Source organism: Cetorhinus maximus, chromosome 11, assembly GCF_964194155.1.
Source record: "Cetorhinus maximus chromosome 11, sCetMax3.hap1.1, whole genome shotgun sequence".
In the NCBI taxonomy this organism is placed as follows: domain Eukaryota; kingdom Metazoa; phylum Chordata; class Chondrichthyes; order Lamniformes; family Cetorhinidae; genus Cetorhinus; species Cetorhinus maximus.
In genome coordinates, this window is record NC_135889.1 from 69506379 (window position 1) to 69523357 (window position 16979).

The window sequence follows — 16979 nt, forward strand, 5'->3', positions numbered from 1 at the left end:
TTGCGGGAAGATGTCAGGCTCCCCTTCTGTGCCTACTCCTGCCATATTGCTACCTCCCAGCCTTACCCCAACAACCAGGAAAATACAGCTCAATAACTCATTTTCCACTTTTAAAATCCTCCTAAAAACCCACTTCTTTGATCAAACCTTTGGTCGTCCCTCTTAACTTATTAATCTTTGACTTGGAGCCCATTTTTTGTCAGATTGCTTTGAAGCATTGCCACATAAACATGCAAAGTGAATGCAAGGTGGTATTGTTATCAAATCATTTTGGCCAGCTCAGCTATCAGAGGGATATTTGGAGGTTTCTGAGATACCTAGAAGTTAGAGACTTGAAACCACTTCCTTTCTGTCTGTACTTGTTTGCAGTGTGACAAACATTTGGAATATTAAAGAAATTAAATTAATATTAAATACAATTATAACAAAATGAGACAATGCATAATGAAATGAAATATTTCAGTAGATGTGGTTATCTGACCAAAAGGTGGAAACAGGTAAAGAAACATTTCTAACACCTCACAGAAGTGTCAGAATCTTGAAGGCTCCATATAATGCATGTTATGAAAAGTCAATGTTTATTTTCCCTGTGGCTACAACTCCATCACTTTAATACTGATTATTTTATTTGCTCCTTCAATCACTGAGCAGCAAACATTTTTGTTCTAGATTGATCTAATGCATAACAGTGGCTAGTGTCAGTTTAGTGGGTTATTTATTGTAGGGTTGAGCACATCACCTACCTCTTTATATTGAACGGAAATAGCGAAACAGCAATATTCCCTTGATGAATCCAGCTTATAGGATGTAATTTTATTATAACATTCAGAAGACCATAGCAAGGTGTGAGCTAGTGAGTAAGCACAGATGCTTCTGCCCAAAATAAATGGAACACTTGAAAATTAAATGAAAGTCGCCATAGTCCTAGAGGACCATAGGCCGCTGTCTCATTAGAGAGAGATGACTGGCAGTGAACTTAACCTGAGGGTCACCACACCTCAGGCAAGGGCAAGGTTGAGAAGGCAGGGCCTTCATTGATGACTTCAGCTGGTGCACAGGAATTGAACCCGAGCTGTTGGCGTCACTCTGCATCACAAACCAGCCATGCAACCAACTGAGCTAACCAACACAATAAACTGCCAACAGCATTAATGCAAACGGATAACGTTAGTTACTTTTTGGCTGATGTAAACCTCAGTTTGTTTTAAATGTGGATATTTTAAGTGATAGGAATTGCACACCCTCAGCACTGAGGTGCCAGCCTAAAATAAGTGTTCAACTCCTACAGTGGGCCCATGACCTTCTGATTTAGGGGCAAGATTGACCCATGCTGACATTTCAAAGAGACATAGCTAGGAGATTTCGTGGACTTCCTCTGTGCTTGCCAGTATATCATTTACTAAGATGGGAAGGGCTAATTGTTAGCTGAGAACGTGCAAAGTCAAATATGACAGAGAACATAGATAGGTGTTTAAGAACATTGGAGACTCTATGGGCAGAATTCCCGCTCCCGCCAACAGTGGGAATCGTGGTGAGCAGGGGAGCAAGATTTGGCAGGAGGCCAAAAATCAGTTTTCCCGAAGTCAGGAAATTAGTTTGGAATTTTGTTCTTCTGACTTTCATGGCGGGTTAAAGGCAAGTCGAGTGTCCCGCTGATCAACGTCAGGGAGCCCATTTGCATCTCATGAATGCTCATTAAAAGGCTAACACACCAGAATCTTGTCCCCCCTCCAAATTTAGTGCCCCACCAGTGGGAACTTGGAATATTCTCTTTCATGACTGCACATAATTGGCATGCACCTGGTGAGGTAGACTCCTTCCTGGACTTTCGGGTCAGTAGATGCTGCTTTTGCCTTCCTTTCACGTCGTCACTAAGAGATATCAGATGCTTGTCATACACGCTGTGCCGCGGTTGAGCAAAGGGCAAAGGTGAGACTGAGCCACGACTAGGTGGAGAGGGGAAGTCAAGGAGCAGAATGGGAGAGTGAATGGCTGACTGGATGCAGTTCTAATATGGCACCCAGACAAAGAAGCCAAGAGGTGACGGCAGAGTGGGCCATCTTACTACGTCTTACTATGAGAGTCGATGCGCTGCTCGCCATTGCATAATTAATGAGCTGAACAACACAAGATCTTGCATGTTCAGCTGCCTCGCTCTCCAGTGGAAGTCACTCGGACTTTCACATCCGCCACTGGACTTAGGCTGGGATTTTCCAGTCCCGCCCGGGGTGGGAATCCTCACGAGTGGGATGTAAAATTTGACGGATCAGCCAAAGGTCTGTTGACTTTGGGTGAGAATTTCTGGACCCATGGCAGGCGGGACCAGAAAATCCCAGATTTAGTTTCCGGAATGGAAAATTCCACTCAACGTGTGAAAACACTTGCCGACTTGTTTACAAGAGAAAAAGTCAGACACAGAAGCCAGAGCAACTGAAAATGGTGGGCACGCTGTTTCCGACCACTTCTAGTGCAGCCCATGTAGTGCCCCATGTTTGCAAGGGTACTTGAGCGGGCGTGCTGTGTGTGCCCTGGAAGCATGCATCAAGCAGCCTCCAAGGCTAATTAGAGCCCATTCTACGCAGTGGACTGCGCAGGTCCAGTTAATGCCCTGTCATATTTGCTCCTATATAAACATGTGTTCAGCTGCAGGAGGGATCAACCACTAGCATTATTTAAAGGGCCAGCCATCCAACTTGCAGGTGGTGTGCTTTTGAATTACTTTTGCTGAGTTGCAGAGTTTGTGGAAGTATTGTGTTGCGTTCTTGAAGGTAGTGCTGCTGCACCTTACATAGGCCAGAAGAATTTTCAACCCTGTCAAGAAAAAACCTGAAAGAGATATGGGGGGCTATAGTTTTAGACCCTCTTGGGCTGCTGCTTGACAAGTACATGGACCACAGGCAGCAGGAGTTCTGCAGAGAGGGAGGAGGAGGAGGCTTCTCAACAAAAGGCCCTACACACCAAAGGCCATCATCCTCAATCAGAAGTAAGGACTGAGGCATCTACAACTCAGCAAGGAGGTGGTAACTGAATTGTGTCACCTCCTTTAACAGGACCCACAGTCAGTCAGCAAATTGAGGATGGTGATGCCAGTGGTCGTCAAGGTCAGCATCTCCCTCAACTTCTACACATGCAGTTCCTTCCAGCAGAAGCTGGTGACATGGCTAATATTTCACAGTTTGTGGTCCACCACTGCATCAGGGAAACGACGGAGGATCGGTACATCAGGAGAAGAGGTCCATCGTCTTCTCCCATACCAGAGAGAAGCAGGTGGAGTGAGTATGCAAATTTGCTTAGTAGAGTGATTCTCAATGGTACTGGGAGCCATCAGTTGCACGTACCTGGCTCTGAAGGCCCCTCATGTGAATGGGGAGAGGTACAGGAATAGCAAAAATTACCATTTCATCAACATGCAGTTGGTATGCGCCATGTCCAGAACATCATGTCAGTGAATGCACACTATCCTGGCAGCAGCCACATCATCTTCCTGAGGCAGTCAGGCATCCTTTGGTCACCACAATGAACCAGAGGCTGCCTGCTTGGTGACAAGGGATCATCTCTCTATGCCTGGCTCATGGCTTCCCACCGTTACTCGACCATGTGAGGACACTACACCTATGATGAGAGCCATGCAGCCATAAGGAACGCCTTGGAGCAAACCATCAGTGTCCTGAAGCAACGGCTCCACAGCCTGGACCATTGGCGGGAAGTACTCCAGTACTTAGCAGGGCAAATGTCAAAGGTCATGGTGATCTGCTGTATTTTCCATAATCTCACCATAATGAGGATGCAGCATTTGCCACCAGGCATCCAGAGGCCACCTCAGGAGTTGGAGAAAAAGGAGAGGTGGAGGCACTTAAGACCCTTTTGCTCTGGACAGCTGTCCATGAGATTCCAGTTGCCCAAGATCTCATCCCACCATTACCATTGCTCCACAATTTCTCACCTTCCCATTTCTCTGCTACCTACCATCAGAGCATCCTCTTGGCCAAAATCCAGAAATAAAAGCCATCAACAAGAAGCCAGAAAATAACAACTTTATCCAACAATACATCCAATAATGCATACAAAACTGAATTAGTCACCCATGTGCCTGCCGTTAGTTCAAACTTGCAGGTGCCTTTGCCTGGCCTAGTGCTCCTCCGTGGTACTACCCCTGTGCCTGTGGAATGGCTGGTGGAAGGCTGCTGACTTTCACTGGAGGAGACTGCAGATTGCACCACAGGACAACTTCAACCATCTGAGGGCCTTGAGGCCCTGCTTTGGACTGCATCACTTCTGCATGGACGGCAGCAGTCTGGGCCGACAGGGTTCAACATCAAGGTGCACGGAGGAGACCAGCGCCAACTTAGCACAGGACTGTGCACAGAGCTTGGAGCCCACCTTTTCCAGTATGGAACTCCATCAACATGCTGTGACAATGCAGCATCTGCTAGCTGATGTCCCAGCTTCCGTTGTAGCATGACTGTGTGAGGACCCCCCTGCCCCCCCTGTTCCCCTCCAGCCCCCCCACCCCCAAAATAACAATAGCCATACAGCCACAAGGAACATCCTGGAGCAAACCACCGGTGTCCTGAAACAATGGATATAGGATAGTGCGGGAAAATGATGTTGAAGTAAAGAGCAGTCATGATCTAGTTGAATGGTGGAGCAGGCTCGAGGGGCAGAGTAGCCTACTCCTGCTCCTATTTCCTATGGTCCTATGGTTCCTTTGCTTCCACCAAAAGTCTGAGTGCTGCTGTGTGAACGATGGACCGTTGCCAATACTGTCATCATGACTCATGACCGGATACCAGGCATTGGCTGGCATGATGTGCTGCCTATGGTCATACTAGCTACATGTAGAGGGAATGGGGTCCCTTTTGGTTCAGCGACATGGCAGAGTTGATATTCAGCACCCGCAAAAGAATGAACATGCACCATGGGAAATCCTGGAATTCTTGCAAACCCTTGCACTTGCTCTACAAGCTTCTCTCTGACAAGAGGGTACGAAATCAAGTTAACTTTCTTTGATTAGAGAGCCTCAGTGACTGCCTTACGTGCCACCCTCTGAGGTACAGTTGTGACTGCAACATGTTTTTAAAAATTTATTCATTCACAGGATTTGGCATCGCTGGCTAGGCCACCATTTATTGCCCATCCTTAATTGCTCTTGAGAAGGTGGTGGTCCCTTTACTTGAGGAAGGATGTAGTTGCATTGGTGACGGTTCAGAGGAGGCTGACTAGATTGATTCCAGAGACATGGAGTTTGTCTTATGAGGAAAGATTGAGCTTTTTAGGCCTGTACTTGCTAGAGTTTAGAAGGATGAGAGGAGATCTAATTGAGATATATAAGATGCTAAAGGCATAGACAAAGTAGATGTGGAGCGGATGTCTCCCTTTGTGGGGCATTCTAGAACGAGAGGCCATAGTTTTAAGGTGGTAGATTTAGGGTGGTAGATTTAAATCAGAGATGAGGAGGAATTACTTTTCTCAAAGGGTTGTGAACCTGTGGAATTCACTACCTCAGAGTGCAGTGGATGCCAGGACGCTGAATAAATTTAAGGAAGAGATAGACAGATTTTTAATTAGTAATGGGTTGAAAGATTATGGAGAGAGGGTGGGAAATTGGAGTTGAGGCCGAAATGAGATCATGATCATATTGAATGGCGGGGCAGGCTCGAGGAGCCGAATTGCCTACTCCTGCTCCTAGTTCTTATGTTCTTATGTAAGCCATGCTTGGTTCCAAGTGGAAGGCATATTCATGCACAAATGTTCAAGAGCATCTGGTTTGTGCAGATACATTGAAGTCAGCAAAATTGTCCTTCAACACCTGCCACACCAGCCCTTGTAGACTTTTGGAATTCAACAGCTAATAGAAGTTAACCAGTAACTAACCAGCAGGCAGTTGTTGATCCCTTTAAAAAGTGCAAGTGGTGGAGTGGAGGGTTGTGGCGGTGTCCTTCATCCTGCTTAATACATGTTCAGCTGTGCAAAGTTAAAAGAGGATTTCAGGGGACTTCAGGCAGAGTGTTGGGTGCCAGCATGGAACTGCTGCCTTCAATTCAGCATTGCACAATGATTGACCTCATGATCTGGCTGCTTTGCATACTTTGAGCAGACTTTAACTGTGCAAAAGCTAACGTCTTTACTACGATGATGTCCAACACGGTCTGCGTTAGATGTTTGCGCATGCAGCTTATGCCATTTTGGATCCCGAATGGCAGTCATACCATTCAAAACACTGGTGCCACTGAGCTGAATTTTTCACTTTCCATGTCTTTTGTCCTTAATATGAAAAGAAATTGCCAATCTCTCCTTTCACTCTTTTGCAGATATTTTAAATTTTGCTGCGAGATACCTGGCTCATAATACAGAGGCCTGGACTAATGCTCTGGTGGTGCATGTTCAAATCCAACCATGGAAGCTGGTGAAATTTAAAATTAAAACTAAAATTTAAATTCAATTAATTAATAAATTTGAAATACAAAGCTAGTCTCAGTAATGTTGACCGTGAAACTACTGGATTATCGTAAAAACCCACCTGATTCACTAATATCCCTTCGGGAATGACATCTGCCGTCCTTGTCTGGTCTACATGTGACTCCAGACCCAAAACGTTGTGGTTGACTCTTCAATGCCCTCTGAAATGGCCTAGAAAGTCACTCAGTTATATCAAATTCCTCCAGAAAAGTTGAAAAAGAATAAACTCAGACAGACCGCCTGGAAATAACAATGGCACACCCTATTCATCAACCCTGTAAAGTCCTTCTCACTAAGACCTAGGGACTTGTGTCAAAATTTGGAGAGCTGTCCCACAGCTATTCAAGCAGTAGCCTGACAACATCATACTCAAGAATCATACCTTACAGCCAATGTCCCAGACTCTTCCAACACCATTTCTCGGTATGTCCTGTTCCATTGGCAGGACAGACCCACCAAATATGGCAGCACAGCAGTACACAGGCAGGAGGGAATTACCCTGAGAGTTTTTTTATTCATTCACATGGGATGTGAGCATCAGTAGCTAGGCTGACATTTGTTGTCCGACCCTAATTGCCCTTGAGAAGCTGGTTTTGAGCTACCTTCTTGAACTGCTGCAGTCCATGTGGTTTCATAACACCCACAGTGCTGTTAGGGACGGAGTTGCAGGATTTTGAACCAGTGGCAGTGAAGGAACAGGAGTCCGGAGTCCTCAACATTGACTCCAGACCCCATGAATTCTCATGGCATCAGGTCAAACCTCCTGCTGATTGCCACCTATTGTCCTCCCCCAGCTGATGTATCAATACTTCTCCATGTTAAAAACCACTTGGAAGAAGCACTGAAGGCAGCAAGGGTTTAGAATGTACTCTGGCTGGAGGACTTCAACGTCCAAGAATGGCTGGGTATCACCACTACTTACTGAAGGACGAGTCCTGATGGACTTTCTATCAAGCTGGGCCTGCGGCAGGTGGTGAGAGAAGCAACAAGATGGAAAAACCTACTTGATCTTCCCCTCACCAATCTACCTGTCACATGTGCGTCTATCCATGACAGTATTAGGAGTGACCACCGCACAGTCTTTGTGGAGACGAAGTCCCTCTTCATGCTGAGGATGCCCTACTTCATGTTGTCTGGCATTGTAAGAGCCCTCTAGAATAATTTCGCTATTTAGAGATGTTTGAAGGTTTGTGGTCAGAGCCTCGGCTATTTACTCTGTGACTAACCTCAGCATTGAGGGATACCTGTCATCAAGGCCAAGTGTCTTTCCCATTTAGAATTCTATTGCCTTTAGTACATTTGTATTAAGGGTAAGATTAAAGCAATCTATCAAATCACCTAAAAATATGTTATTAATCAGTGCAACAAATCATATGTCACATTTCCTGCATTACAACAGTGACTACACTTCAAAAGTACTTCATTGGCTGTAAAGCGATTTGGGATGATCGGTGGTCTTGAAAAGCATGATATAAATGCAAGTCTTTCTTTTTTTCTACCTTATTTTTCTATTCTTCCTACCAAAGTGAATAATATCACATTTTACCACATTATATTCCATCAGCCACCATCCTATCACCTCACTTAACTTATTTATATCCCTTTGTAGATTCTTGTGTCTTCCTCAGCCTACTTTTCCACCTAGCTTTGAATCATCAACAAACTTAGATGCATTACATTCAGCCCCTTCATCTAGGTCATTAATATAGATTGCAAATAGCTGAGGCCCACAACAGTTATACTTGCAACACTCAGTAACAGCCTTTCAGCTTGAAAATTACCTCTTTATCCCTACTTTATTCTCTGACTTTAACCAACCCTCCATCCATGCTTGTGGCCCAAATCTCCCAGTCTCCAGATCGTCAGATACCAGACATACAACTGAAGATTCACATCGGGACCCTGGGGAAGTCAGGACATGCAGACCTATGTGGGAACTGACCAGGAAGTTTCAACTTCCGATGGCCAATTTCAATGCTCCCCGGGACCCTGCACAAATGTTTCCAACTCTGAGCTAGAGTTGGAGTCTTTGGACAGTTCCGTGGTACTTACCTAAATAGTTACCCAGGAAATGTTAGACAGATCAAAACCTAATCTAACACCTAGGTAACTACCTAACACTAGGTGACTACCCAACTACCCTGGACCAATTCAATTACGCCCCCAACACCCAACTATCCCTAGACCTGACCTACCACCTCACCCATCTACCACCTCACTCACCTTCCACTTCACCCACCAGCCACCTCACCTACCACCTCCTCCACTTAACACCCCACCCACCTACCACCTCACCCTCCTGCCTCCTCACCCATCTGCCACTTCACCCACCTTCCACTTCGCCCACCTCACCACCTACCACCTCACCCACCTGGCACCTCACCTACCTGCCACCTCACCCACTCTACTACCTCATCCATCTAGCCCCCCCACCCACTTACCTACCTCACCCACCTACCCTCACCCACTCATTCACCCATCACTGTCCGATGCACTATCACTAACATCCAATCGCTAAAATTCAAACTGAACCTTTAAACTTACGATATAGCAGCCAGTGCTGTAAAAGGGAGGGCATGTCCTGTCTTCTCCCGGCTCTACTTCACTTCGACGAAGGTCCCTGAGGGACACTGTGCTGCGCATTTCTGCAAAAGCTGAGCTCAGAAAGTCTCGGTGGAAATGTGCAATTTGTCAATTCTGGGGAATTTTCGATCACAGCGGCAATCTGACCTGCATTGCTGCTGCTCGAATGTTCCGGGTCAATATTTTGCCCCCAACCCCATGAAGCCGCATCTTCTGCAACGAAGTCTCATGTAACACCTTATTGAATGCCTTTTGAAAATCCAAATGGACTATGGACTTCAAACACACAGGCCCTCTTTATTTATGCCGCTAGCTACTTCCTCAAAAGATTCTCATAGGTTTGTCAAACATGATTTCCCGTTCATAAAATTATGTTGAGTCTGCCTAATCATATTACAATCTTCTAAGTTTTTTTTAACACTTTCTTAATAATGGATTCCAGCATTTTCCTGATTGATATAGGGTTGCTATATTTGCCACTTTTAAGTCCACTGGGACCATTTCAAGATCAAGGAAATTTTGGAAGCTCATAATCAGTGCATCCATTGTTTCTTCAGCCACTTCCTTTCGGAGCTTAGTCTCTGGACCATCAGGTTCAAAGGATTGGTCGGATTTTGGCCCCATTAATTTTACCAGTACTTTTTCTTTAAGCATTTTAAGTTCCTCACTCTCATTTGACCTTTCATTCCTGAATATTTCTGGTATGTTTTTTGTGTCTTCTTTGATGAAGTCAGATACAAAATATTTTTCTAATGTCCCTGCCATTTCCTTATTTCACATTATAATTTCTCCTGTTTCAGCTTCTAAGGAACTGACCTTTACTTTCATTACTCTCATCCTTATTGCATATTTGTAGAAGTTCTGACAAACAGTTTTATATTTCTTGCTAGTTTGGTTTCATAGACTATTTTCTCCCTCTTTATTAAAGTTTGGTCAACCTTAGCTGGTTTCTGTGACTCAGTCCTCAGACTTACTGTTCTTCTTAGCAATATTATACTTCTCTTTTAATCTCAGGCAGGTCACTTTTCCTGAGGATTTTTTATTTGTCAATGGAATCTAGCTTAATTAATAATTATGAAATATTTCTTTAAATATTCACTATTGCTGATCGACTGTCATACCTTTAAATCTAATTTCCCAGTCTACCTTAGCCATCTCGCTCCTCCTACCTATGTAATTGGCTTTATTTAAATTCAGTACTCTAGTTTCGGACTTTTGTATGTCACGCTCAAACTCGGCATGAAATGCTATCATATTATGATCAATGTTAGCCAGAGGATCCCTTACCATGAGATAGGCTGCCACAATACAAGATCTAAAATAACCTCTTTTCTGCCCCTGGTTGGTTCATAATGCATTGTTCTAGGAAAGTGCCTTGGATGAACTTGCAACAAAAGCAATGCAATAACCATGGGAATCTTAAACCTTTGTGTAGTCTGCACAAATCAAATTGGCAAAAGTACTTTGGAGGACAAGTGCCTCTTATTTCTTGATTAATACTCTGTCCAACAGTATAGCTATAGTAGGGGGCCTATGAACTTTTCCCACCTGTTTTCTTTGACCCTTCTTATTTCTTATGTCCTTCCAAACTGATTTTCCTTCCTACTCTTCCGAACCAAGATCCTTCCTCATTAAGAATAACGTAAGGTCAGGGGTAATTATCAAGCCTACCCCTCCTTCCACCCCACCTCCTCCAAACAGCCTGGCCTTTTTGTATTTTCTCTGCCTTTTTGAGATATTAAGCAACCTTGAGCGTTTAGTTCCTAATCTTGTTCACCGTGCAACCGTTTCTCTGTAATGTCAATTAGATCAAAAACTCACTCACTTTTCCAGAACCGCTTCATCCAATTCAGGGTCATGGGGAGTCGGAGCCTATCCCGACAGGCAGTGGGTGGGCGCTAGGAGGGTCTCTATTTGTGCCTTAATTCATCTACCTTGTTACGAGTACTTTGCTTAGTCAGATAAAACACCTTTAATTTTAACTTTTTACCATTATTCCCTAATTTGACCTTATTCACTGATGCACTACCACCATTAATCTTTTTGTCCCTTCCAGTCACACTTTACTTATCTTTAACCAAGTCACATTACACTGTTCTTTGACCTTGACTTTTCTCTTTAGATTTATAAATATTCCCTCACTTGAACCCTTCCTCCCGCCCTTTTTAGTTTAAAGCCCTATCTACAGCCCTAGTTATTTGATTTGTCAGGATACTAGTTCCAGACCGATTTAAATGCCAATGGAACAGTGCTGATTTTCTGCAATCTTATGCCAGAGCCCCATGAGTCAAAGTCCCTGTCTCCCATACCACTCTCTGAACCATGCATTTAACTCTCTGATCTTTTTGACCCTTTGCCAATTTGTGTGTGGCTCAATTAGTGATCCAAAAATTATTACCTTTGGGATTTTGCTTTTTAGTTTGGGCCGTAGCACCTCAAATTCTCGCAGTGGATCTTCATTTCTTGTTCTACCTGTGGTTCCTGTATGAAACACAACACCTGAATCCACCCCCTCCCACTCCAAGTACTCTCTAGTAGTGGGGAGGTGTGTTAACCTTGGCACCAGGGAGGCAACACAATCTTTGGAACTCCTGTTTGCAGCTGCAGAGAACAGTTTACCTCTCTGACTATACTGCACCCTATTGCTCCCACATTCCTTTTCACTCCCCTGACTTGGATGGTCTCTTGCATCATGGTGCCACGGTGAATTTGCTCATCCACCCAGCAGGCTTTGTACTCACACACACAGGCAGCAAAAACCTCATACCTTTTGGATAAGGGAAAAGGCTGAGATTCCTCTAACACTGCATCTGAGGTTCCTTTACATCCCTGACATATAATTACACCTTTCATCCATGACCACTAACCAGATCTGTACCACTTCTTAACCTAAGGGGTGTGTCTGTCTGCTGGACCATCCACTGTGCAGGAAATAAAAAAAGGAAATATACCTTCATCCTCCAGTGCTGAAAATTAGGAATTAAAGGTTCTGCAAGATACCAGTCAGCTCAAACAAAGGAGGCAACAAACCATCTGCAAAAGTTTTCAATAAATTAATCAGATGGGACAAAATAAACACATTGTGCAAAATCTGGGTCAATGTTGAATCAAAGTTATGAGTTTGACAAACAGTGCAAAGGACTATAAAAACTTAAGGAGGCCATTGATAAGTTAGTGGGTTCAGGCAAATACAGTTTTGCAATGAAAACACATTAAACTAGGAGGTTTAATTGAGGTTTTTAACAATCATGAAGGGTGTTGAAAGGTAGCTGCAGAGTCATTGAGGAAAGATCCTCAATTTATTTACTTTTTATTCTTTCATGGGATGTGTATTGCTGGCTAGGCCAGCATTTGTTGCCCATTCTTAATTGCCCTTGAGAAGGAAGAGGATGAGGAGAGATGTTAGGACATCATTTTGTTGCAGTGGTTTTTGGAGTATGTTTTGTTTTGACATAGGGACTGGTTAAAACAGAGAACATAATATTTGTTAAGCAATAACTTTATACGTATTTGAAGCGGAGAAAGGGGAGAGTCAAGCATTTGGATTAATTTTAGACTACTGTAGCAGAGAAGCAAAATCAGCAGAGTGGACAGAATGGCACTTTCTGTGCTTTAAATTTCCATAGTTCTAACACAAAAATATATAATATACTGTCCATATGCATTGAATATTACTAACCAAAGGTATTTTCTTTAAAAAAAGAGTAGTCAAAATGATCAATAAGAGCCAAATGGCTCATGGGGTAATGATAACAAAGTATGTTGATTCAATCAGTTTGTAGTCCTAGATCACAAGGAAAAATGATTAATTATAGCTTCATAATCATTTTTACCATTGACCTTCTTTGATATTCCTGGGCCAGGATTTTACAGCCCCGCTGCAGTGTGTCTCCCCCCGGCGGATGCAGCGAGCCATTTAAATCTCCATTCAGCTCAGTGGGACTGTAATATCCTGCCAGGTGGGAGGGGCCGTAAAATCCTGGCCCTGACCTTCTTCCATTTGCAGTCTTTTACAGATAAGTTATGGCATTTGTGTATATATTCTTGGAGCACCTGATTTTCTCTCCTGCTTTTCTCAATTTTGATAGCGTCCTGTTCGATCAGCATAACCTTTCACCCGTTTTTCTCAATTAATAATAAAGTTGGAATGCATAGATATGGAATGTAAGCTTTAACAATGAAAGTCCAGTTAAGGTGCAGTATCTTTTATAATGCGCCATAGTATAAAATTACTTTTGACTGGGATCATACAAAACCTGTTATCACACTTTTGCTATGATGTATTTTATATAGGATTTTTGGAATACATTGCAGCTCTCACTTTTAAACTAGAAACCTTTTTTGGCAAAGGGAGTAAGAAAAGTAAGAATTGATCATTTAATAAATTTTTTCAGTTCATACTTGATGCTCAAAATAAACTGCTGTTATTCTGCAGACTTTTTTGTTGTTGAGTAAATTGGTTTTGAAATGCTTCTCTGCAGATTTTCTGAAGAAACCTTTAGAGAATCATGTTAAGAATTTACAAGTTCCAGTGAAGATAATTAGAATGGAACAACGATCCGGATTGATTCGTGCCAGGCTCCGTGGTGCAGCTGCTTCAAAGGGCCAGGTCATTACTTTTCTAGATGCACACTGTGAATGCACTGTCGGCTGGCTCGAGCCCCTACTGGCGAGAATTAAAGAAAACAGGTATGTGGTGCCGTTCTAGCCATTAAAAAAGAATAATACATCTGCCACTGAGATTTTATTTTAAACTACCCTTTTGAACCTTACTTAGTGTCAAAACAAATCCCCATCTCAGCTATTGCCCCTTGGGTGTGAAAAGTAGATTTTGTTCCTGCAAAGACGTAGATTTGATTGCAATTATAGAATGTTATCAGGTCCTGATATGGGCTTGCTGAAGCATCAGGCTTAAACTGAGAATAAATGGTTTACAAAAGAGAACAGAAGTCACAAACTGAAGTCCGTGGCTGTTGAGTGTCAGCAGATGTGTTGAATTGCATTGACTTGTTTTAAAACTAAAACCAAACATCTGACAGAACAGGTTTAAAAAACAAACATTGCTAAAATAACAGTATTAACAGGTAAAGCTTATATTTAATTTTTTTATCTTAGCTTTTCTGTTCGAATTGTTATGTTCACATTTTGACTAAAAGAAACTTAATTTTATCCTGAAAACATTGCAATAAATTTTCGTAAATGGAATTCTAATTAAGTTGCTCCTTTGAATTATTACTGCAGAAAATAAGAGATTTTCACCATACATTCTCTGAAAAACAAATGTTTGACAACCAAAAATGGAGAAAAATGAATGCACTTCTTCTCAGTACCAGCAAAATGTACATGCAGTGAAATGACTTATTTTTCAAAGGTTGCACTACTGAATTATAGATAAGAAAATTTAGTTAGGTTCGGTTATAACTACCATTTACAACTGAATTTATGTTTGGGTTGAAACTTTGGGTGGAATTTCCCCTGCCTGTTGGGATTGGGCGTGTTTGACAGCATGAGCAGACAATATGGTGAGAAGGCCAAAAATCAGTTTCACGACGTCGTGAAACCAGTTTGCAGTTGTCCACTCTGCCCATCAGTGGTGGGCCGCGTTTCTCACTGTCAGACGTCAGGAACCTGATTGTAATGCATCTGCATATCATTATAAGCCCAGCTCTCCAGAATCATCCCCCCACTTTGGATCATCCAAGATCCCGCCGAAGTGTTTCACAACTGTACATAGTGACGTGCACCTGGCGAGCAGCACTTTGCTCAGGACTTCAAGGTTTGTTTGCCTACCTTGCTTTTTCCAGCACTTATGGTCATCAGCGCCAGGCCTCACAGGCAGCACCACATCAATTTTAGAGGGGCTCACGGGCAGGTCTCCACCTACCAGACCAGCCAAAGGCAGGGGTGGCTTTTCAACGCATGCAGGGCTAGAGCTTGCTTTGGGAAGGGGAAGAAGGGGCCTCAGGCAAGGGAAGAGGCTGCAGGATGAGGGCTGTACTGGGGAAGGGGAGTATCCCAGCATGTGTGTGGGGGCACAAGTTGATCTCTGAAAGTGGCCTCAAGATGGTGAGGGCTGAGGAGGCAGTCTCCAGAGGAGATAAGGCCAGATGGAGATATGAGGGTATGTGTGAGAGAGTGAGTGGTGATGTCCTTTGAGCTGGCAGCGAGTAAAATACCAGTGAATGTGTGGTGGGCTTGTGACTGTGTGAGTTTAGAGAGATGAGATGGTTGCCTTACCCTGGTGGCACAGATGAGATCATTCATCCTCCATCTGCATTGGTGGCCAGCCTCTTCTGTGCAGCATTTTCACTGATCACCACTACCATCGACTACCAAGCTGGAGTGGCAATGTTGCTGCCCCTCCTGCAGCCAAAGCAGGGTTAGAGGACAACACGGTGAATCTTTACAGCGTCCAAAAGGCACCTGAGGGACATGTCACTAAACCGAGGGCTGCAATCTTCTTGCCTTTTGGGGCCATGTCTTCTTGCAGCAGCCCTGGGCTGGAAGCACATGGCTACACTTGAAATGTGGCGCCCGGCGTGATGAAGAAGCGAGGTGACGGCGTGGCGGGCGAATCGGAGCCTGCTCGCCATCGAAACAGTGTGTCTCCTGGGAGTGCATGACTAATGAGGCAGGTTTAGGACAATATGGCATGAAAAGCTGCCATTGCAGCTGGCGGGTAAAACATCCTTTTTTCCGCTTGCTACCAAACTTAGTGAAAATCTGGAACAATTCTGCCCTTTGTTTTATTTAGGCTACAGATTTTGGATGAATTTGGAAAATTTTCCTGTCCTTCCAATTTTCTATAGCTAATAATGCCTCAGTCCATGTTTAAGCCACAATTCAACACCCAATTTAGTCTCAGAATTGGTTACTGGGAATCTGATTTTAGTGAGTCAGTTTGCACTGCAGTCCGAGGATGGTTACCTCTGGACTGCTTTCGGTAGAACCTAAGGAAGTGAATTCTCATTAGGGTGCACCGGATGTCCTTTGTAACTTTGGGCGGATGAGTTTTAGAAACTCCGGAAAAATGACCATTTATTCAATTTTTCCATGTTTTCTGTAGTTCCTCTGCCAAAGGTACTGTAAATATACAGGAGAAACCTTATGGATATTCACATCTTAAAAAGTACTATTGTTGCCCACTAACTGCTGTATCCTGACCTAAAAAATTGTACACTTTTGAGGGTGACATTCCACAGACATTCAACTCCCAGTTTTGGCAGAGTGAGCCTGCCGCCCACCCTGTGAAAGCGGTTGGAATCCCAAACTTATTTCTGTTTTTTCCCTGGGGTTATTTTATTCACACTCATTTGGAACAGCTCCTCCAACCGGAGGACGGGATAGGAGTCGGAATTCAGGTGGCTCTTCTATGCAGTCAAGAATAGTTGGGTTAAGTTAAAGGGGAGGGATTTTCACTGCACCAAGAAGAGCATTACTACTGGAAACATTGATGGTCATCTGACAATGATATATTTTTAATATCAATAATTGTACATTAAAAAACTGTGCTTATCCAGTATAACTCAATAGAGTTTCCCCTTTGGTTCCAACTGGCAATTCATGTGCAAATTATGCCCATGATTATGCTTGTTTTGAAAAGTTTTTTTCTCAAGTTTCTGTTTAAATTCATTAGCATGTTGTGTATGCAAAGTCTACCATGTTGATATAATTAAGAGTAATAAAGTTTGGTTAATGTAACTAGAAATAGGTTTGTCACAAAAAATAAAGAGTCAAACCAACACTTGTGAGCAAGCCAATCTAAAATTACAGAAAATAACTTCTACAAAAATAGAGAGAACTATTTCATAATCAGTTTCTTAGTAAATTGAAAAAAATTCAAAAACTTAGAAAACATTTCAAACCAATTATATCTACTTCAGTTGGTTTGATTGTAACTGGAGTAATCCTTCTGGAGGAGCTGATGGGAATATATT

The 16979-nt window shown here is 43.2% G+C and overlaps 1 protein-coding gene across 3 annotated transcripts in view; it reads left to right on the forward strand.

Annotated features, from left to right (window-relative positions):
- The window catches only part of galnt13 (polypeptide N-acetylgalactosaminyltransferase 13), a 550349-nt gene that overhangs the window by 330658 nt on the left and 202712 nt on the right, over positions 1–16979 (forward strand). For all 3 annotated transcript variants that reach the window (XM_078552191.1, XM_078552192.1, XM_078552193.1), the window contains one exon: positions 13524–13731. In XM_078552191.1, coding sequence (XP_078408317.1) covers positions 13524–13731 — 208 coding nt within the window. The remainder of the gene's footprint in view (positions 1–13523; positions 13732–16979) is intronic.